We start from the raw sequence: 23048 nt of genomic DNA on the forward strand, positions 1-23048 counted from the left end.
CCTTCCAAGCAAGGCTGAATGACAGGAGTGTCCCCAGAGGTTCCTCAGGTGCCCTGCCTGTCCCTCAGCTGTTTTCTCTCCCCAGGGGAACGGGGCCGACAAGCCTTTGAGAAGATGGACAGGATCTGCTGTGAGCTGAGAGAAACTGCTCAGGAGGCCGAGATTGAAATCACCGTGTTTTAGAGAGCTGGATCCCTCTGTCCTCACAGCCCCACGGGTACTGAGGCTTTGGTTCTGTCTGGTTTCCTTCTGTTCTGTCCTGTCCCTGCCATCTCCTGCCCCAGCACAGGTTTATTTCCAGAGGGGACAGTTTGTCATTGCCGTGATGCAGCCTGGAATGCATTTTCTCAGTCTCTCTGCACATGAGGAAATACCAAGTGCTGGACAAATGAAAACTGGGATCTCTCAGAATGTGGATCCAGGTCTTCACTGGAGTTCAAATCTCCATCTTGCTGGAATTAGCTGCCCCTGCTCCAACTCTGTCCAATATGATCCATTTTCCCAGGAAGTGGTTTATTGATTTGGCATTCTCCAAGGAGAGAAATGATCACTGTCCCAGACCAGCTGCCCTGTCAGTAGCACAAATCCAGCACCACTGCTGGGGCCATTCAGCTGCAGAAGGAGAACCTGGCAGCCCTGAGTCAGTGTGCAATTGCTGCAGCTCAGCCAGGCCAGCAGGGCCAGGCAGGCTCTGTGGGAGCTGTGTGTGCCCACTGCATTTGCCACGGGCAGCTCTCACTGAGGGACAGACAGGTTTGCTCTTGTAAAACTCTGGGCTCAGTCACAGACCGAGAGCTCTCCTGCTCATCCCCCAGCCCTGGCTGGCAGGGTGCCCATGGGGAGCAGCCTGGCTTCAGGTGCAATACTTGAAAGGGGGTTGGGATTGTGTGTACATGTTTTTATATATATATACATACACATGAAACTTTTCTATTTGGTATTTATTTGTTGGATTTCATACTGTTTTCTAAAGTTCTAATAAACCATTTGAGACAAGTTCCTGGGAGTGTTTCCTACTGCTGTGTTTGCAGCCCTGGGGAAGGTAAGAGGCACTAAACCCCCAAGGGCCAGGGCCCTGTCCTGCTCCACTTTGGTGAACCCTAAAAATGTAAACCAAAGGTAAGTACTGGAATTCAAACACCAGGATGTGCAGGCTGCAGCTGCAAACGTTTCAGCTCCTGCAGAGACCAACCAGGGTGCTTCAGTTCCTGCACTTCTTACCCTTAAACTTTAACTGCTCAGTGTGAAAGACCAGAAGAGGGGAATGGAGGTGGCAGGGAGGGATGGGGATCCTCTAATCTTTTACTGGAGCATGCCTCCACAAAGTTCTTACAGCAACATTTAAATCCCTTTACTCTACAAACCTACTCCCCAACCCCTTATGTGCACATGACAGAAGCCCATGGATCCAGCCCTGAAGCAAGGACACATTCAAGTGAGTTCTTTAAAAAAAGAGTTTTATTGTTACAACTAAAATGAGAACTGAAAACTTGTATGGGAGATTGAAAAACTGTACAGTTGTACTCTAACCTGGGAGGCCCAGCAGCGGCTTACACAAAAGACAAGATACCTGAAACTGTATTATACCAAAACATTCAGCTTTTTTGTTGAGTTTTTACATATTTTTTTATAAAAGTTTATTCTATGGCAATCTGTAAAAAAGAAAGACCTGATGAGTAAATATTTGCTTAAGGCAGATAGCAGAGCAGCTCACTAACTTTCTAACGAGTCTAACATGGATGTTTGTCCATTTCCAAGAACAGGTTACCCAACACCCCACTGTGCTACGGTATATACACCCCCCAACTACCACAGACAGTACAGGACAGCAAACAAAATGGGCACAGCTCAGCGTGGCCAGCCCTGCCCACACCTCCCTGGGCCCTGGGCACACTCTCTGTGTCCCAGCCAGGGTCAGAGCTGGGCCTGGAACACAGGAAAGAAACAGGCACCAACAGGATGCTCAAAGCTCCTCTGGCATCTGCAGGAACTGTTTGGGTAGAATCATTTGCAATTGAATAACTCTCTATTCAAAGGAAGGATCCTTTCTTTCCTGGCCATACCTAGCATTTAAAATATTCCCTCTTGGGAAGGTGGCCAGAGCTGGGGTGGGTTTGTTTCTTTGCCCAGGTGCCCCAGGCCCAGGGGAGGTGTGGAAGGGCTGCCTGAGCTCTCTGGAATGTCTGTACTACACTCACTCAGCTGAAAGGAACATGCTACCACCGGGCACACGGAGCACACGGGATCCCACGGGAAGTCATGCCAAGGATTAGGCGAGTACACGGGCTCTGATAAACACCAACGGTCCAGTGCTGAACAGACACTCAGCAACACCCTCTGAACCACAGCCACTAAGGATCAGGTCATGCAAATATCATTTGGGCACATCAGGAAGCAGGAATATAAGTTCTGTCACCTTTCAAGCAGGTGGTGTTTCATCGGGACACCGCAGACTTCACATGCACTTGAGTACAAAGGGGTACAAATGGTGCCTCAGGGCAGGGGCCTGCCCACGCTGCAGAGAACAGTGGGGACAAAGCAATCACAGAATGTATCTTAAATACACAGATGAGCCATTATATATTACCATTTTTCTATACTCATTTTTCCTGTTTCCAATAATATAACTAAATATTGACTGATTACAACATTCCTCCTTTCAAGTACTGGTCTGACCAACAGTCTCACAGGTAAAGGATTGAGTCCCAGTACTACCTGAGGATTTATTATTGTACTCTTGAAAAGCCCTTGATGCAAGCTTAACAAAACACAGACTAGAGTAACTCCCACCCCACCCACCCCTCACCTACTCACCCACTGAAGGAAGAGCTACACCTACAGCCAGCTTGGCCAAAATAAATAGGGAGTGGAGGGGCTCCCCTGGGCTCCTCCACAGCGAGGGCTGCACTCAGGGTGGTTAAGTGCTATAGAGCTAGAACGACTTTAGAAATAAAACAAATCAGTAACACTGCTGCACATCAGCTGTCATGGGGCAGTTCAATCACTGCAGCTCCCAGGAGTGACTTTGCTCCTGTCCTCTGCACCATGACACAAGCAAAGAAACCTTTGCTATTACTGTTGAAACTATGAATAATTTGGTATTGCCCCGAGGAACAGCACTGGTGCAATGCTGCCTCCCCACACACCAAGCCTCCCCAGCAGCACTCAGCCCCCGAGCCTGGCTGCTGTGGGAGCCCACGGGGCTGCCAGGGCCAGGACCCTGCTGGCAGCAAAGCAGGACACACCAGCACTGCCAGCACAGCCCAGGGGCTGCTCAGAGCCCAGCATGGCTCTGCTGGCTGCTCCTGCCCAGGGGAGGCTACCCCAGCAGGGATTGCTCTGGCTCTGCCCAGAGCCTCCCTGCCCAGAGCCACGCTGGGCCCGAGGGGGCAGCTGCAGAGTGAAACTGCATTTTACATTCCAAATGCTGAGGTTTAAGGACTGGTCCTTCCACGGGCCACGGGCATGGCCCCACTGCTGGTGGACATGGTTTGGTTGAATTTCCCTTTCCTGTTTCTCTCCCTCCCCTCGACCTCTCCCAACCCAGAATATAAAAGTAAAAACAGCTTTAGAAAGGATGGTGCAATGTAAAGAGGCATATGTGCAAGTAGAGTGCAACAAAAGTCAATGAGGAGATACACTTAGTAAAGGAAAAAAAAAAAAGAAAAAAAATCAAAGAGCTGGACGTGTTGGGATACCCTGAGCAAATGCAGAAGCCTGGTTCTATCAACACAAATAAAACAATCAGCTCTTTAAGAACAGTTATGGCAAGATTAAATATATCAATACCACAGGCACTGCCCACAACTCAGTCTTTAAAGATGAAGCAAATTTTAAAAAAGACAGAAAACAAGCCAAAAACCAACCACAAACACACCTCCCCTTCCAAAAGTTTACATTCTTCAGGTATGTGGGTTTCTTTTTCTTTTTTTTGGGAACTTGTCAATGTAAGTCATGTATTTGGTTACAACACTTGGAGAGTACAAGCAAGTTTCACTTGTGCCTAGTTTTTTTGAAACAAAAGAAAATGAACTGGCTTTTTAAAAAAGTCTAAAAACAACAATGTGTTGTAATTCTATTATTTAGTTAAAAAAAAAAAAAAGAAAACAAAAAAGGAAAATAGACTATTTGGCATTTTCTCTGCTTACTCCTGAATATTTCAAGGCCCTGAGATTACAATATTATGTTCTTGGGACCACAGGGCTGGATAAAACCCTAGTGCATCGATTCTCTCATGAAGCCCTAGCCAAAGTTCTGGCCTTTCCCCTAAATCTACCTGCTCTGAGCCGAGGCTGCCCTGCCTGGCGGGGCTCCGCGGAGCCGGGCGCGAGCGGCGCTCCTGCCGCCTCAGTGGAAACACACCCTGTAGCACAGGTAAGCTCCCGCCGTCAGGAACGTGAACATGCAGATATTCACGAGGAAGGGCTTCCAAGTGGCCACCACGCTCTCATCCTCCTCCTCCGAGCTCTCCTTCACCGACTCCTCCTTGCGGGGCGCGAGCCGCGGGTTGTCCCCCACCGCTCTCCTCCGGGCTTCAGTGTCGTGACTAGTGCTGAGGACAGAGGGAGGGACACTCAGGGCTGGCTGGCAATGAACAGTCCGTGCTGCAGGAGAGAAGCCATGCAGGTGCTCCAAGGGCAGGGAACACCACAGAGCTGGAAAGCTCCTGGAGCTGCAGCAGCCACCAAAGCACAGCCTGTCTCCGGTTAGGACACATCTGGCTGCTCCACAGAGGGTTAGGAAGAGCTTGGGAGGACTCTGTGCCCTTTAAAGAATAAGCTTTAACCACCACCTGCTTTCACTGCTCATCACAAATCTGCACCAATTCAGGCAGTGAAGGAACCCAGCTCACACCCCCAGCCGGGTCACGGGAACACCAAAGTTCTAAACTTGAGCACCAGCCCAGAAAGCCAGAAAGGGACAGAATGTGGCTGCTCGCTCAGCCCTAACCCCCAAAGTGCATCTCAGGGTGGAAGTGAGCATCTCCTCCCCTCTGCCACTCCCTGCCTGTGGCTCTGTGTGCAGAGCTGTCAGGGGCAGTGGGTGCTTTGTGCCTTACCTGTCTGTGCCGGGGGCCGCAGCCGAGCGGGCCCTGCTGTCTGGAGCTGCCTCCTCCACGCTGCTGAGCGAGCTCCTGATCTCCTCCTCCACTGCCTGGGGCTTGCCCAGGAGCTCGGGGTGCTCGTGCATCCTCCCGTTGTGCATCTCTGAGGTTCTCTTCGGGGGCCTGGGAGGTGGGGGGGTGTGCTCAGGGGGTGGCTCCAGGTCCTCGTTGGAGAGCTCCTTCCACTGCTCCTTCAGGGAAGGACAAACCTGGTAAGCTTTTCTCTTCCAAGCTGCTCTAACTTTAAACTTTGCCATGGCAGAATCTTTACACTCCACCTTTTAATTAATTCTTACAATGGTTCTTCATTTGCATTGCAAAAAAAGAAAGAAAAACCAGACACAAAAACCCCAAATCCAAGTTACATCCACTACACAAAACATATTGGCCATAAAAGCAAGAAATTCGAATCTGCTTCTAAAAAACTCAAGCACAAAATAAAATCTATTTTTCTAGAGCTCTGCTTACCATAAAAAACCCTGATGAATTTAATCATGGCACTTAAACTTCAGGCATATTAGGAAACTTGTACTGTCTGAAATTCCAGGGGAGGCTGATGCAGCAGCTCCACCCCAGTCACTGTGCAGGAAAGCACAGGAGACACCTGCTACGTAAGAGGTACTTTTGGAAATAAATAAAATACAGCACTTTAGGTCGTGACAGATTGTAAAGCACTGTACCTAAAAACCCCATAATATAACCATGTACTGAAGCTGAAGCAAGCACCAAATTTGAGGCTCCTTCCCATCCTGTTCCTCCCACCCACTTGCTGCAGTTCTCTGGAGCTGCCAGGAGCACTCACTTGCACTGAAGCATCTCCCATGATGAATTTTGCCCCTTCAATAACAGCTAGGTAGGAGAAGCGGAGCTGGTCTGCAGTCTGGATGAGCCCCATCCTGTACTTCCTCATCTCCAGGAGAACCTGCTTGACGTCCACGGAAGAAGGATCTTTCCGTTTGTCCATCTGCAGATAGAAATGTGAAACATGTTTTCTGCTCTGAGGAGGGTCACTAGTGACTCATTCTGTGGTAGGGCCTTCATACCACCCTCCACACTACAGAATGAACAAACTCACACACAACTGCTATCAGCAGCTCATTACCGGGTCTCCAAAAACACTGAGGGGAAAACACTGGGCCTCAAATATGCTGCTTTCCCTGAAGGCAAAGCCTGTCTTTGTGAATCACTCTGAAAACTGGAGACCTCCCTTCCCCAGACTCAGAATGGCCACTCAGGAACCAGACCTGCCTTGGAATGCACTCGTGGAACAGCGGAGTAAAGCAATGGTAGATAACAGGAATCCTCCCCAGCCCCAGCTCCTTTCCAGCCACCCCTGGGCTGCCCTGCGCAGCGAGCAGAGCAGAGAGAGCAGAGCAGAGCAGAGAGAGCAGAGCAGAGCAGAGAGAGCAGAGAGAGCAGAGAGAGCAGAGCAGAGCAGAGCAGAGCAGAGAGAGCAGAGAGAGCAGAGAGAGCAGAGCAGAGAGAGCAGAGCAGAGAGAGCAGAGCAGAGCAGAGCAGAGAGAGCAGAGCAGAGCAGAGAGAGCAGAGCAGAGCAGAGCAGAGAGAGCAGAGAGAGCAGAGAGAGCAGAGCAGAGCAGAGAGAGCAGAGCAGAGCAGAGAGAGCAGAGCAGAGCAGAGCAGAGAGAGCAGAGAGAGCAGAGCAGAGCAGAGAGAGCAGAGCAGAGAGAGCAGAGCAGAGCAGAGAGAGCAGAGCAGAGAGAGCAGAGCAGAGCAGAGCAGAGAGAGCAGAGAGAGCAGAGCAGAGCAGAGAGAGCAGAGCAGAGCGAGCAGAGCAGAGAGAGCAGAGCAGAGCAGAGCAGAGCAGAGAGAGCAGAGCAGAGCAGAGAGAGCAGAGAGAGCAGAGCAGAGCAGAGAGAGCAGAGAGAGCAGAGCAGAGCAGAGAGAGCAGAGCAGAGCAGAGAGAGCAGAGCAGAGCAGAGAGAGCAGAGAGAGCAGAGAGAGCAGAGCAGAGCAGAGAGAGCAGAGAGAGCAGAGCAGAGCAGAGAGAGCAGAGCAGAGCAGAGCAGAGCAGAGAGAGCAGAGCAGAGCAGAGAGAGCAGAGCAGAGCAGAGAGAGCAGAGAGAGCAGAGCAGAGCAGAGAGAGCAGAGCAGAGCAGAGCAGAGCAGAGAGAGCAGAGAGAGCAGAGCAGAGCAGAGAGAGCAGAGCAGAGCGAGCAGAGCAGAGAGAGCAGAGCAGAGCAGAGCAGAGCAGAGAGAGCAGAGCAGAGCGAGCAGAGAGAGCAGAGCAGAGAGAGCAGAGAGAGCAGAGCAGAGAGAGCAGAGAGAGCAGAGGCCCTGCAGAGTGCCTTACCAGCAGCAGGCAGGTGTCCACCAGGCAGAAGGTGCCCGACCTGCCGATGCCCGCGCTGCAGTGCACCACGACGGGGCCGTGCCCGGGGCTCAGTGAGCCCGACTCCCGCACCTTGAACAGGAAATTCAGGAACGACGCCGGCGACTCCGGCACCCCAAAGTCGGGCCAGGTGGTGTAGTGAAAGTGCAGAATCTCTCGAGTTTCCTGGCTCTGCAGAAACAGGGGTTGGGTACACCAGTCAGGACTGGGAACAGCTGACTGAATTCCAAAGTTTCACCAGTCTGAGGGAGCTCTTATAACTGCACGGCCAAGAAACTCATTACAGGTAATGGTCTGTTGTTGGGAAGGGCTCCACTGGGAGCAAAGGGAATTTACTCGTTTCAGGTTTGGTTATTTCAGTACAGTTCAAAAGCTTGTGTCACTCTGGGTATGGCTGACACATGAAACTGCCTGGAGGGTCCCCAGGAACGTCTCATAAATACCCAAGAGTTCCATTTCCACACCATCTCATGCAGGATCATCAATCCGGGACAATTCATGACCACCAATTTCCAGCCCTTGTTGGTGAGGATGTGAATCTCACCCCAAGGAGAACAAGGACTGGATGAGAGCTGGTACTCACGGTCAGGTTTTCCAATTCCAGCTGTCGTACTGTGTAGTAGGATTTGATATCTTCAGATATCAAGGTTAGTTTCAAGTTTGTATCTTCAAAAAACATTTCTTTCTCTTCCTTCCGTGGCCAGTACTGTGCACACTTTACCTAAAACAAGTAGGAGACATATAAATGTCATTACCCACTCCTGACTGAATTGCAATTTTCTTATTAAGGTTTCCCAGAGAGATGAGCTCTGCAGAGACTGCTGCATGCCAGGGACTTTAATGAGCCAACCAAACGGGAAAGCAGCACATTTTCAAGTGTGCAGGAAAAACCTGGGACTGAAATACTCATCAGCAGCACGAAAAGGAAAGTCTGCACCCAAGCTCCTGACACTGAAATGTGGGATCCTGTGCCTGGGAGAACTGGCGCATCCTCTGCCCTGGGATCAGGATCACCCCTGACCCTCCCCTCCCCTCTCCCAGTCTCTGCACGTGGCTCAGGCCTCTTTTGTTAAAGGGCAAACAATGTGGCCAAACCAAAAGTGGTAGAACGACGCTAAACCAACAGCAGGCTCAAGACTAAGGTGATTTCAGACAGCATTTCAATAAACAGAAAAGCCCTGCAGCATTTTCTTCACAGGCAGACTCAGAGTGCTTTTGCTCAAACTAATTCTAATTTATTTTGAAAATACATCCTCTTGTTTATCATGGTATAGGATGCAGCTATAATTCTCTGCACTTTCTGTCTGGATTTATAAAAGTTATAGCAATTGCCTTAGTGTCTAATTTCTCTACAGTGTGTCTGCAAACAATATTTTGTCGTGCTCCACTCTAAGTCTCCCACTGCTGTTTGCTGAGGAGGGTAAGCACTGCCCTAAGGGATCACAGTAATTTGTTTTGTTCAAAACTAGAGCAGTGCAGAGACAGAGCAGGAATGGTTGGAAAGGAAGAAACTATTGTAAAATTTGGTTACCGCATCTCTTTTGAAGATTAAATTTCACTTGTAGTACAAAACCCAGCAAAACACTGAAAATTCCAGACTGCAGTTTATTAAAGCACAGCTCACTGCCCAAGAATTTTCCTGATTATTGGGAATGCTTTCCTGATGATGCAAAAGCATGTACCACCCAGTTATCACTGGTGGATACCCAACACCCTCACTGCCCTCCTCCAAAACGTCTTTGCACAGGATTATACTTCATTGTGTACAACAGTGACACTGGAGGGGACAGTGTGCCTCGGGGCTCAGTGTGTGATGGAGACCTGGAGCCCCAGAGCTTTCTCTACTGCAAAGCCACTGCACACTGCAGAGCCCTGAGAGGTGCAGTCTGTGCACACCGAGAACAACTGCAGAGCCCCTGGTGAACAGCAGAGACTTCCATTTGTGTGGAGTCACAGTGTGTTTGTGTTTCATTTTAGCCAAATTCACAAGAAATTAAGCCCCACAATTACAAACCCAGCGATTTTCTTACTGCAGCAGGATCAGTTCACCAAGTATTCAATTCCAGGTACAATTTCTTAGACAAAACTACTTGCAGTCATCCCATCCCATTCCTTGGGTTGGTTTTACTTGGGTTTTTTATTACAGAAAACCATAAATGTGCTGAACACATAGCTAGAACTGGGTGAGTACTTACGGATCCCTTTTCCATCACTCTGTTCAACATGACAACACCACGGCTTTTCTGTTCCCAAACCATCTCCCAAAAGTGACCACAAGTATTTGGCAAAGGTCCCTGCAGAGACAGAATCACCAGAAATAAGCATTATTTTCTGTAAATGTCAGGGCATTCTTCCCCAGTAACAGTCCCTGCACAAGGCAATAGATTCAAACAAGTAACAAGCAACTTCTCATTTAAAACTGTAAAAAAATGCAGTGAGACAGCTTGAAGTTCCATGTTATGAATTTACCCATGAAAGCATGGTTAATCTTTTCCCCCCGTACATAAGAGGAAGAGAGACAGTCTCATTGTGAGAACAGAACTGGGAGTGAAAAGTGCTGCATTTTCTTAGGAAAGATATACAAAGGTCATGGGGAAATAAACCCCATTGATTGAAAGCAAAAATAACATCTGTGTCAAACTACTCTGCAATCCCTCATCCTTATGCATGATACTTGAAAATTACTTGACTAAAACTTCCAAAAGACTGAAAAGATGCAAAATCAGTAACAAATTATATGGTTTTCCACAATCTTCACAGATCTGCCTTGCGACTGAATGAAACAGTGACTCCTTTTAAAGACTATCTATTCCCAAAGTAGATTTCCTTATAACTTCCTACTTCTGCTATGTTCCTTGGCTATTTTCTACTCTGAAGCTATTGCTCTGAAGCTTGGGTTCGATCCACTCCTGTGCTCAAACAGAACAGCAGCTCCTCAGAAAGAATGATTAGATTTCAATAAAGCCATTAAATGTGCATCAGGACAGTAACCAGTTACCAGTAACCAGGATCAGTCACAGCACCTCTGACTATTCCCCCCAGAGCTCACCCCTGTGATCCACCCCCATCCTGAGGCAGGGCATGGGAGCTGTGCTCAAAGGAACATTTTCACACTGCACACTGCTCTGCCCATTTCTTCCTGAGAAGATTTATCTCTGTTCTTTAGAAACAGGAAGGAAGAGCTGTCACTTGAAAATATTAATCCCAGCCTACCTTTATCTAAAGCATGGGAGGAAGGGGTAAAAAAAGAGCCAAGATTAGAGATCAGGACAGTCTCCAGGGAAATGAACATTTAGCACAAACAAGAAGCCTGGCACAGTTGCTGGCTCTCAGAATAAGACAACAGGGCATGTGGGTACTTTTAAATTTGTTATACAGGTAGGTGGGCAATTGACAGATTCAGGGAAAAGCAGTCACTTTTATACACACATAAATGTTTGTTTGTATGCACTTAAGTAGCTTTACAATAAAGAAAACAAACAGAAAATCCATGAAAAACAACTCCAGCCACCATAATATTTTTATTACGCACTGCTAGCAATTACCTGGGTAAGGATGTAGCTCCTTTGGGCCTCTTCCATTTTTATCAAACTAGCATTGATATAGTCATTGTCACCTTGGTTTAGCTTAATTCGACTGTGATCAACTGCAGCACAATTAGAAAACACAGGTTAATGAGCATGGAACAGTGCAGGCACATCCTCATCAGCAGGGGGGTCACACACTGAGCTGGGCTGGGCAGTGCCCACTGGCACAGCCCCTCGGAGCAGGGAGCAGCTCCCACTTCACTCCCAGGGGCACACTGCAAGGTGAGGCACCTGAAATCATCCCCACTGCAATCTGCAAACCAGAGCACACTGACCTGTCCATTCAGGTAGCAACTTGCTGCTTTTAAATAAATCTAATTACACAACTGCTTATCTTCCCAGCTTAAACATTCAAATACAGCTTGTTCAAGGTTGTTAAAGGTTTGTCCAAACATATATTGGGCAAACAGGACAGAGACCTTTTATTCTTATAGGTATTTAGCTACTGTTCCCAACCTGACCACTTTTTCATGTACAGAAAAAATGATCAAAATTCAAGTAATACAGCAAATGTAAATTATTTGCTCTTTTGTTAGTCACTTGCTCAACTTGGGACTAAAGAAACCAAACCACCAACTAAAAAAACTCAATACACACACGAGTTCCCACATTTTGCAAGAAAGCAAACAGACTGATAACAGTATTATTTAAAGGCAAGAAGGAATTTGTTACTCACAACCTCAAACATTAGAACTGCTTAGTAAAGCAATTACAGTAAAGCATTACTGTTCTGGTTAACTGCCCCAAAGGCTTCAGGAGCTTTAAGCACCAAGGCAGAAGTTCTGCGCCCCAGAGCAGCACTCTGGCCTGGGACACAGCTGGGCACCTGCCCTGGCACAGCTGGGGATCTGCCCTGGCACAGCAGATGGGCACCTGCCCGGGGACACAGCTGGGCACCTGCCCTGGCACAGCTGGGGATCTGCCCTGGCACAGCAGATGGGCACCTGCCCGGGGACACAGCTGGGCACCTGCCCTGGCACAGCTGGGGATCTGCCCTGGCACAGCAGATGGGCACCTGCCCGGGGACACAGCTGGGCACCTGCCCTGGCACAGCTGGGGATCTGCCCTGGCACAGCAGATGGGCACCTGCCCGGGGACACAGCTGGGCACCTGCCCTGGCACAGCAGATGGGCACCTGCCCTGGCACCGCAGCTGGGCACCTGCCCTGGCACAGCAGCTGGGCACCTGCCCGGGGACAGCAGCTGGGCACCTGCCCATCACCTGAGCTCCTGCTGTGCTCCAAGGAGCTCAGCCCTGTCTCTGGCAGAGTTCTGTGCCACCCAGCTCCCAGAGGGGCACTGCTGCCACCTGTGCTGCCTGGCAGGAGCTCTGCTGGGTGGGAGCTGCACAGGAACCACCCCTGCAGCCTCAGAAATGCTACTGCAGCCACCATTCTCAATGGTAAAGCAAGTTCCCCTCTTCAGATTTCTGCCCACAAATTCAGACTCTGCTGTGTGCTGCTCTTGTATAACCCTGTGGATATAAAAGCATCCTGTGACACCAGTCTCACCAATAAATAAATATAATAACAAAGAGTTGTCCTGGTGCTTATCCACCTAACAGAATCTTGTCCTTACAATGAACATTTAGCTGTGAAAAGTCATTAGAAGTCAACAGTCTTATAAACAATGGAAAAGAAAGTGTACTTACAGGGGCTGACATCTCTGTACCTATTTCTATTTTTGTTTCTGGGATGTTTGGCCACTTTACATGGAAAATCACTGGCTTCATGCCTTATGTCCTGCAACAAAAAAAAAAAAACAAGCAAACCCTGTTACGTATGAATCCATCTAATTTCATACCATTGGATATTTTAAGGCCAATACCATCTGACTTCACATCTTCATGTGAGGGAATTCTGGACAGAAAGCACTTTGGGCCTCCAATTAAGAATCGAGTTTAAATTTCTCAGAATGCAACACTAACATTATTTATTAAAATACTATTAGTTTGCATAATAAAGCAGCACAGCATTCACCAGACATGATGCCTTTCAGCTCCTGAAGGAGCAGGGTCTCTGCCCCAAAGCAATTCCACATAAACTGCTTTAAGCCCTTCTTTGCAGCATCAGTGGAAATATCAACCCTGCTTCTGACTCAGCACGGTGAAAACATTCACTGTGATAGAAAAGAACTTGTCTGCCCCCCTTGGCATCACACACACACAGAGTGATTTGTCTAAGACCCCTTTCACCAATATCCTGAGTTATCAGCACCAGGTCACAGAGCTGCAGGGGCAGAAGTCAGCTGTGCTCAGCTAAAACAGATGCAGCGCCTCAAACAGATCACCAGGGCTCTCTCAGATAGGTTTCTTCAGGTGCATATAGTAGCTCAGCTATCTGAGACCATCTCAGAAGTTAAAATAAAAAGAATTCTGCTATCCTTGGACATTAGTCCCAATTTGCTGAAACAGAATTTCACATTGTAAATAAACACTGTGTAAGCACAGTTCTGCATACAAAGAATCAAGACTTTTTCAAGTGGGCCATCTGCTGCAGCACATTACCTGTTTATCTCTTGTGCTGCATTATTCAGGTATGTACCAATTTACCCTGAATGCTACATGTCAGAAGAAGAGTTCTGATTTACATAAACCTGCCAAAAATTAGCACAGTATTCCAAACCTGAAATAAGGGCTGACATCAGCTGCCAGCTTTTTATAACTGAACACATGGCTGCCAGTATTTCTGCTCATGAAGAATGCAGTCTGGAGAACATGATCTGGACTGCCACAGTCTAATATCTCAAACACGAGGCAGCTAAAATGGGTGTTTTCACAAATTTGTCTCTGACACTAAGTTAGCGACTTTGTGCTTTGCAGGGATTTATTCTTCCATACTTACTGTACAGGATTAACAAGAGAAAAAAACCAGGGAACTAGGAAAAATGGTTTTCTAGATCACTAACCACATTTCCCAAATGTGTGTTGAAAATCCCCAACACCCAAAACCAACACAACTTCCCCCCACAGGATTCATATTATAAAAGCATCAAAATGCAAACCAAGCCAAGATCCCTAAGGAGTTTTCCTGTAAATACTGGGCTATTTTAGCAGCAGCACTAATACACAGTTTCATTTCACAGCATTAACAGATTTGAAAAAAACCTGTCCCCTCTCTTAAAACTAAATAAATCAAATGCTTCTTTACAAATTGGAATTATACAAAGGAACTCTAATACAAAGATTCTACACTGAAGCATCCACATGTATGTACACACACAAACTACTGCCAGTCCCCAGGAGTTCCACAGATTCCAATACCAACATCAGGAACGGAAAGTGGCAATTAATTGTGCAGGGAATAGAGAGCTGGCTATTACCTCACCAGAAAATATCAGATCTTTTTCAAGATGCCACAGTGCCTAAAGGTACTTGGAGAATAACGGAGTTCTAGAGATGCTGAACTCCCACAGGCACAGAGAAAATGGAAAGAAACAAGTCACAGACTATTTAAAACCAGCCGTGTATTTCTGGAGCATGTTTCAAGAAACAGGAAAAACCACGGGCTGGGGGTGGGATGGTAACAAAAGAGGGATGGAAGCATGGCAACAGGCAAGCTCTGCCTGGTGTGGAAAGGCAGCCAGCAGCCAGCACTCCACTGCTGAGCGTGAGGAACATGGGAAAATGGAAAATCCTGGAGAGCAGGCATGCCTGCACATCACACAGGGCACAGTCTCCTCAGCAGCAGGGGGAAAGTGGTTTGGAGTTTTGGTTGGGGTTTTTTTTTTGGATATGGAAGTTGCTAGAACATCTAAAGTGACCAAGGAAAATTTATCATCCAAGGTCACTTCCAGGATATGAAGCTGACTGCGGTGGAAATGCAATTGCCTTCAACAGAGAACATGGCTGGAGAGAAACAGCCCAGTGCCCACAGGAGCTGTGTGGCCACGTCAGGGGCCTTGTGACACACTGCTGGAGCCACATCACTACTGACACCACCTAACTGCTGGTAGGGTAGGCTCAGAACATGCTCAAACACTACCACAAGGTCCCCACGCTGGAGAAATCAGACTCATTCACAGCAGGGAATTCTTGTGCTCTGAGGAACTTGAGGCCACAAGATGTCACGAGAACTGAAGGTAGCAGATGAAGGCAGGGATTCATGAAGTTACAAAACACCTTCTTGAATCACACCCAGTCACACTGCAGAGATCCTGCCTGTCGAAAAGGAAGCTTGACATTTCATTTAAAAGGTCGTGCAATATAAAACTTTAAAGAGGAAGGGCTAGAACTGAAGTCAGTTTTCCCAAGTCAAATGCTTTGGGTTTGGAGCATGAGTCACCTCATTGCACTCATCTCCTGGTTTTAAGCCCTGTCCCCCCAATACTTTGGGGTGGAAAGGGGAAGTCTGCTGAAGCCCTGTTCTTCAAACGGGAACTTCCTGAGCTCTATGCACAGCAGCACATGGGGCTTCACTTTCCCCATCCTGCTCAGATGCCAGCAGGAGATTCAGAAAGAGAAGATGCACCTCAAAATCTCCAAGTAAATATTCTGTAAGACCACAGGAAGAGTGGCCATGCCATCAGCCATTCAAGCACACTGTGCAGATTTGTGTATCAGTGTTTAGAACAACACTAAAGGTGCAGTCTCAATGTCTTCAGCTTCACCAGACCCACTCCCAGGGAGCCTTGCAGCAGGGCTCAATTTGATCACACTATCTAATTGCACCATAAAGCCTGGAGCAGATCACACTCAGAGATAACAATTTACTGTCATTTTAGCAGTTCTGCTCCTACGGGGAAGCAGCAAATGCCAAGATCTTATCAGGGGCTACAGAATTGCTCCTAATCCATCTACTGAGGCACTCACACTAAGGACAGCACTTCACGAAAATTATATATAAAGACTTACATAAAAAAGTAATCTTAGCTAAAATACAGGTTTCCTCTTGAAGCTGCCACTGAAGAAAATGATGACATGATACTGCTGGAAAAGGTGGAAGAGTAAAAGTTACAATAAAGTGGAAGGTGCTCTTTCCCCATGATGTCACTCAGGCTGGTTTCAGAATGGAAATACCCCTACAATCCAATGAGGTTGCAAAGAGTTGGAGAGAAGAGCACGAGAAAACCAGCAAGTACCAAGAGATTCATAACAAACACCTACTTTACACAAATGGGAAAAGGTCTTCAGATTCAGATGGGAGAGGGCAACCTGAGGCCCTGAACTCACTCCCCAACAAAAGAACTTCATGAAGATATAAAGCACACAACTGCTCAGGTAGCCCACCTTGACAAGGAAGATTTGATTTCTTATCCTATATTAAGCTTTACATCAGGGTATTTGGGCAAGAACAAGAAATGAGGATGTAACTCGTAGATAAGAGGAACGTCATCTAAAGATCAGATAAATGAACAGACAGCTGCATCACACAACATAAATCTTAACAAGCACCTGCAGAACTTTAGCCAGCTAAGTGAAATAAATGTGGATTTTAATACCCTTTAAAAACATTTTATCTGGTCTCCTAATTTTGCTTTCAACTAAGATATGGTAGTGTTGATTTGCTTACTAATCTCCCTCAAAAATAAAAAGAAACCAATTGCCTGCTATGTGAAGCTTCTTCCTGAGGTTGAGCAGCACAGAGAGGAAAGGACAGGCTTGTTTAAAGTTCAACACCACTTTTACAGGAGGTCAGAATAAAGAAATAAATAAGAAATCCCACACTTGCAACACGGTTTCCTAGAAAGGCCCCTGCTAGTTCAGCAGTGCCCAGGCACCACGAGCCGGCCGTGACCATCAGAGGGTTTGACACCAGTCAGCTGCTGGCAGCACGGAAATAACCCCCAGCAGAATGTAAACTGGCCGCGGCTGCCACATTAAATCATATCAACACGTGGCAAAGTGGGCTCATTTTTCCCAGGGCCGTATTTATCACAGCTAGCAGGTATTCCAGACTGTCTCTCTGCACTGACCAGCTCCAACACGCCTCGCTGGAGAGGCTCCTGACAGCAAACCCTGCAGTCCCTCACTGCAGCCGCTTCCCCAGGGAGATAGCTGCACACTGTGGGCGCTCACTCTGACACCTGAGTGCCTCTCAGGGCCTGGCAGCGCTTCCAGAAGGGACAAAGCCACGGATTTGTGCCACTTCCACACTTTACCAGGGCATTTATCTTGCACGTTCCCAGAAGGAGGGCACTGCTGTCAGTAAACCACAGCAACACTGCACAGCCCAGCTGCTCAGATTCTCAGATTGCCTCAGTGTCATCTCCAATGGGTAAAAACTGATTTTTCAGTTCTGGTTCTTATGAGCGTTGCAACACACACAGGGAAATCAAAGAGCTAAACTCTAGTATCAGTTTAAAGAATTACATGAGACTTCTCAAATTTCAGTAAGTTCAAAATATAGTTTGTCCTTGAAATTTATGACCCATAACAGAAGAAGTTCAGAGCTGCTGGCAGGAACATTCTACTTCTGCTGTTTTGTAGCCATGTACTCACTGCCAAAACAGGAAACAACTGAATGGAGTGTCAGTGTAAGAAAACAACTCAAGTTCCCCTCTTCTTCTCCACATCCATCTCTATTTTTCCTCCCAGATACTCAATCTGCTCCAGAAGTGCATCTTGGACATTACTGGAAGGATAGAGACGTTTGAGAATGTGAAATGGCTTTTTCTTGACAGCTGCTGTGCAAAAGCAAAGCTTTGCTGTCTGTATCATCAAACGAAGTCAGTGCCAGGAAATAAACCACACTCTCATTAAAGTGTCAAGAGGTTCTAACTCAGTTGCTCTTCTTCTGTAAGAAAAGTAACCACTGCAATGAGATCCACACCTTCATTTGCCCAAACATCAGGGGTCTCTACAGAGAGTTCTGGTTTAACCTCATCTCAAATAGACTGGTGCATCCCACAGACCAGATTTCCACATAAGTCCTAAAGGAATTTAGTCTGCCTAGCAAATCCAGACCTTAATTTGTTTGCAGTATGGTTTTGTGTGAGTTTAAAAATGTATCATTGCTGGCCCATAGGGCATTCCAGGCTTCACAGACTGACAACTGTGGTTATAAACAGTCCTGCTTTCCTAGATACCTAATATTTTCATTCTGACATCTCCCAAGCCGTCTAAGAGCATTATAGCTTTTACAGAGCTACCACCAAAAAAACACAAACAAAACCCAAGGCTTTGGAGGCTTCAGATGAGAAAAAAAAAGACATGAACCCAGCAAATGCTAGAACTAAGGGAGGGATAAGAAACACTTCTCACACCTTTCCATGTGCTGCATAACCAAGGCATTTCCTAGAACTTAGACAAGCTGCAAATAGCACGTTTCAAATTGGAAACAAAAGGATAAGAAATGCCCCCACTGCAGATAGCTTACAGTTTCTCAAGGGGATTTCTGGCTTCATGAAATAGGAACCATGGAATGATTTATCATGGAATTTTTACCCATACTCACTCAGAGCCCTCTACTCTCTTTCAGAGATACTGTGCTGATAACCTCAGTTAATGTTAAGAAAACAAGACTGTACTATCTCCCCCAAATCTTGCATCATCCATTATCACCATTCCCCAAATCTTGTGTAATCCATTAGCACCATGTAATCTTAAGATAAATGAACTAATTTGATTAATAAGTAAATAAGATCAAATGCAATTCTTGCTTCCTCACCAGGTAACACATTCAAGGTCTTACCAGTTAAAAGCGGAACAGATTTTTACAGATTCTTTTTCCTTTTCTCCCATTTTTGATCCCAGTGTATGCATCTGCTCCAAGACTCCTGGCTCTGAACATATCCTGCTCTTCTATTCAGTTGGGCACGCTGCACACTGCCCACTGAAAGAATACAGATTTGCAGAATTATCTGGTGTCACCTGCAGCTGAGGAGGAACCTGAAAGGCCTCTGCAGAACCAGGTACTGTCCCAGCAGAGAAGGACATTATCACCTTCTGCCTCAAGAGATTCCAGGACATTGCTTAGGACTGGATCTACTGCCACAGCTGAAGGCCCCTAAATCAGTTGGGAAGATCATTAACACACTCATCTAATGACCTGTGCCAGCCCCACTGCAAGGAGCAGGAGCACACACTCAGAACGAGCTCTGTGCACTCCATGAGTAATATCACAAGTGAGTTTGAAAGCAACCAGCCCTAGATGTTCCACTCTTCTTACTAAGCCTCAATGAAGGTTTTTAAAAAAAGCCTTCAGTTTAGATTAAGACGTGCACTTCACATGCATCGAGCTACAACCGAAACTGGTCTGTGGTGTTTGTGTCCTTTCACCTTTTCCTGGAAAGTGTGTTGACTAAAAGCCAAACAAACAGCACAGCACTTTAGCTGCTCAACAAACACCGCAGTCATTTCACTCAGGACAAATATTTTAAAGAAACAGAATAAGATTGCCAATGCTCAATTTATTTTTCAAAAAAGAAATGGCAACATTTGTGTAGTTGTCTCATCAGCAGTTTAAACTCACATAGAAACAGAACCACCACAGCATTATTTTTAATCCTTTTGGAGATTACACAACTTTAACACGTCTAGGTTACCAACTGGTATCTTAAAAATACTGGTCACAGTAACAGATAACGAGACAAGTGCAGTAGTGACATCTGCTCATCTGTGACTTGCAGAATTTGCTAAAATACCAGAACAGGTCCCAGCACAGGGTGATCCCCAGACACTGCAGCTGCCACACGATCCTGCTCCCTGCCCGGGCTGCCACACAGAGCCCACTGCTGAACCCCGACTGCCTCTGCTGGGACAGAGCTGAGGAGAACACAAGTGTTCCCAAAGCACTCCCAAACGCCAGCCACACCTTCCTGGGAACGCAGCCTCACCAACTCATCCGCTTTCCCTTTCGTCCCTAATTGAAACTAATTGGGGAGCAGCCATGAAGCACCAGGGAGTTTAGTCAGGAGTAAGGATGTGACTCCCTCAGGGACAGGTACAGCACCTACAAATACACAAGACCTGAGCAGCACCTGTGGTGTGTCTAAAACTTCCAGCTACTACAGTTATTATCTCTCCTAAATCCATCATTTTTGCTTATCCAGTAGAGATAAATTATTTGTCAAGCTTTGGGACATTCTGCAGTTCTAATCCTCAAGGCAATCCTAACAAGTCAGAAAAAGAGAAGGTTTTTAAATGGTCTCCTAGTGGTGATGTTGGGTTTTTTTTTCAGTTTGGTTTTATACCCATACTTTAGCACCGGGACAGTTCCCTGGAAGGCATGTGATTCCCTGAATAAGATCACAAGGATTTCTAACCCTGGATTTAGCAAACATTTAGGACAATGCCTCTGACACTTCTCAGTCCGTTCTGCAGCACTGTTTCTGTCGCAGAGAGGTGAGGGGGCTCCAACAAGAAAACACACACCTCTCCTGAAAGGTGCCACTGACTACATTAAAGGGGTTACCAGTAATGAAGACCAAAGAAGTTTACATTACTACTTGAAAACAGGAAATAATCCAGGCTCAGAAATTCTGGTGGGTGCTCAAAATAAGTATTACAAACTAGGTGGAATCAGAGACGTCTACACAGAGACAGAGTCAGAGCAAAACCTTCACCAGTGTCAGAGAGGCCTTACAGAACCACACATGCCTCAAAACAAAAAATCTGAGTTGTCAAAGAGCTCCACACTTCCCATATTTACTTATCAAGCTCTTTACAAATTCAACAGCTTGACTTGGCACCTTACAACACCTCCCAAAACCACAGGCAAGGCAGTGAGTAATAGGGGAAGCAGGAGACTTAGTTACACTCCAAGACTTATCATCAATTCCTTTTTGTTATGCTGGTAACACACCATCAGCATTTGCTGCAGAGGGAAAACATGGGCTGGTTGTGAGAACGTGCACACACATAATCCTTTGCTCATCAGAGACTCAGAGCTACAAAAACATACTTCTAGAGTTTACAAAGCAAAATACCACACATTTTTTCACATCACTGCTATTGTCCTTTGAAAACCCTAATGTCAATTTTGTTGTTGTCATTACATTCCAAAATAAACATCTCTGCCTTCTTGGACTGCTGAAACACGACAGGGTTTCAGTGAGAATGAGACCTCATTCTAGAGCAGGGATTTTGATCTCCACACTCTCTCCCACGCAGCCCTGGTGTCCTCCCTGAGGAGTGGTGCCCCAAGGCAGCCCCAGCAAGGACAGGCAGCACCTCTTGGCTGCCCCAAGGGATGCTGCTCGTGCTCTCCCAGAGGGTTCATTCCCAGCTGGGATGCCCCAACTCCCAGTTTCTAACTTAGCGTCTCACTTCCATTTCAGAAGCCCAGCCTTGGCTGTGCTGGGCCAGCTCTGGAGCTCTCCTTTCAGCAGGGAGGGCATTTCTCTGGGCTATTTGTTTAGGCTCTTTGTAGGAATGCTTTTTCTTCCCTGGTTCCTGGAGGCAGGGGAAGAAAGTTTTAGATGAGCTCCCCTACCCCATCATGAGCACTGTGGAAAAAAGAACTGGCCCTGGAAGGGAGCACCATTCAGGGAATCCTGCATTCCTCTTGTATTCCCGGCAAGAAACTCCTTGTAAATACAAAAGCACTTCTAGATTTACTCTCAGTGGCGTATTTCTGTATTTTCCATGATGACACAAAGCCAGAAACAAAAGGATTCCTACCTAGGAATCAGAACTTCTGGAGTTTGCCTCATTTCTATTTTCTTGGTTTGAGAGTCTCTTTCCATCATGGAAACAGGATTTTGTGAAAACAGAGTAAATTTGTAAGCCTCATTTTCTACCCCTAACACTGACTAAAACTAAACTCAGATTTTATCTATTGTAATTTATAGGATAGAATAAGCAAGCTATTGGCGTTCACAGAAGACAACAGGAATTACAATGGTTTTTCTTTAATACTTATCTGGAGTTGAATGAGTTATATATGCATTTAGAAAGAACAGCCAGTTGAAGCAGTTTTAGACACCAGCTTGCCATATGCTATGTTAGACTGATTTTTTTTTTAAAGGAACAAATTTATGCATGAAGTAGGTCTATTCAGTACATTCAGATTTTGAGGAATGCTTTTTCTTATCCAGTAATCTTTGCAGAAAGTTCCAAACAAAGCTTATTAGAAAAAAGAAACTAGTTCAGAATGTGATTTTGACACTATCTTCACAATATCTCACAGAACTGCAAACACTTTGTTTGATTTAAAAAGTAAGGGATTGGTTTCACTAAAAATGCTTATTGTCAGGGCGATAAACGCACAACAATATAATTTTTAGAAGTAATAACATGGGAATCCTTGAAAACTAGAGACCTTGTAAGATGGCTAAAAATAGTAATTTGAATTCCTAGCTTAGTCAGCTTGGCCAGAAACAGCTGTGTTCACTGTAACCTCTAATTAGTTTGCATATTGTAAGAGCCCCAAAGATTTTTTCCCCTCTCCTACTAAATTGGCCTTCACAGCACAATGCTGTTACCACACCAGATGCTACAGAATATCCAGACTTGATAGACTTCCCACTGCTCTTTCTGAAGTGTTTCATTTATAAAGGCAAATATTCTCATTTGATAAGGTAAAGGCCAACTCGCCTCCACCTGGAGCATTCAGAAGAGCCTGCCTTGAAAGGCAAGACAAGCTCCAGTTCCCAGCTGCTTCAGATGAGAAAGAAAGCTTCTAACACAAATAAATCCTTCATTATTTTGAAACACAAAGCAAAGTCAGAATATGAGGCAGATTTCTCTTCCCTCGTAGCTAAGGGGTGTTCCTCTGAGTAATAATTTCATTCACACTGGGTACTGCAATGTGAATCTAAAAGCTAAACTGGATTTTCTAATGTATATGCACAGGTTAATGAAATAGTCACAGCATTACTACAGTGGGGCACATGTTCAGAGCATGTTAGTGTTATTTTTCTATTTAGAATGCTGTGGGACAAGCAAGAGCCATATTTCCAACTTTCTACTAATTCCATAAAAATTCTCCAAGATATAAGGTTGTATGTAGAAGTACTAAAACACACCAGAAAGAGAGTGGAGGAATTTTTATATAGGAAATTGTGAACTCTGCCTTACCTATTAAAAAAAATATCATTATCTACATCTTCTTCAGTGGCAAACTTCA

General features: G+C 46.1%; 2 protein-coding genes across 12 annotated transcripts in view; one reads left to right on the plus strand and one right to left on the minus strand.

Annotated features, from left to right (window-relative positions):
- Nucleotides 1-996, plus strand: part of RIPOR3 (RIPOR family member 3) — a 39538-nt gene extending 38542 nt beyond the window's left edge. For all 11 annotated transcript variants that reach the window (XM_063172649.1, XM_063172654.1, XM_063172648.1 and 8 more), the window contains one exon: nt 86-996. In XM_063172649.1, coding sequence (XP_063028719.1) covers nt 86-183 — 98 coding nt within the window. In that variant the 3' untranslated portion in view covers nt 184-996. The remainder of the gene's footprint in view (nt 1-85) is intronic.
- A 2655-nt stretch (nt 997-3651) lies between these two features.
- The window catches only part of PTPN1 (protein tyrosine phosphatase non-receptor type 1), a 30524-nt gene continuing 11127 nt past the window's right edge, over nt 3652-23048 (minus strand). Inside the window, exons 2-9 of the mRNA XM_063172659.1 lie at nt 12692-12782; nt 11000-11100; nt 9650-9748; nt 8038-8175; nt 7416-7625; nt 5907-6068; nt 5060-5295; nt 3652-4552 (exon numbers count right to left, since the gene is read on the minus strand). Of these exons, the coding sequence (XP_063028729.1) occupies nt 4348-4552; nt 5060-5295; nt 5907-6068; nt 7416-7625; nt 8038-8175; nt 9650-9748; nt 11000-11100; nt 12692-12782 (1242 nt within the window). The 3' untranslated portion in view covers nt 3652-4347. The remainder of the gene's footprint in view (nt 4553-5059; nt 5296-5906; nt 6069-7415; nt 7626-8037; nt 8176-9649; nt 9749-10999; nt 11101-12691; nt 12783-23048) is intronic.

This window comes from Melospiza melodia, chromosome 19, assembly GCF_035770615.1.
Source record: "Melospiza melodia melodia isolate bMelMel2 chromosome 19, bMelMel2.pri, whole genome shotgun sequence".
NCBI classification, from domain to species: Eukaryota; Metazoa; Chordata; class Aves; order Passeriformes; family Passerellidae; genus Melospiza; species Melospiza melodia.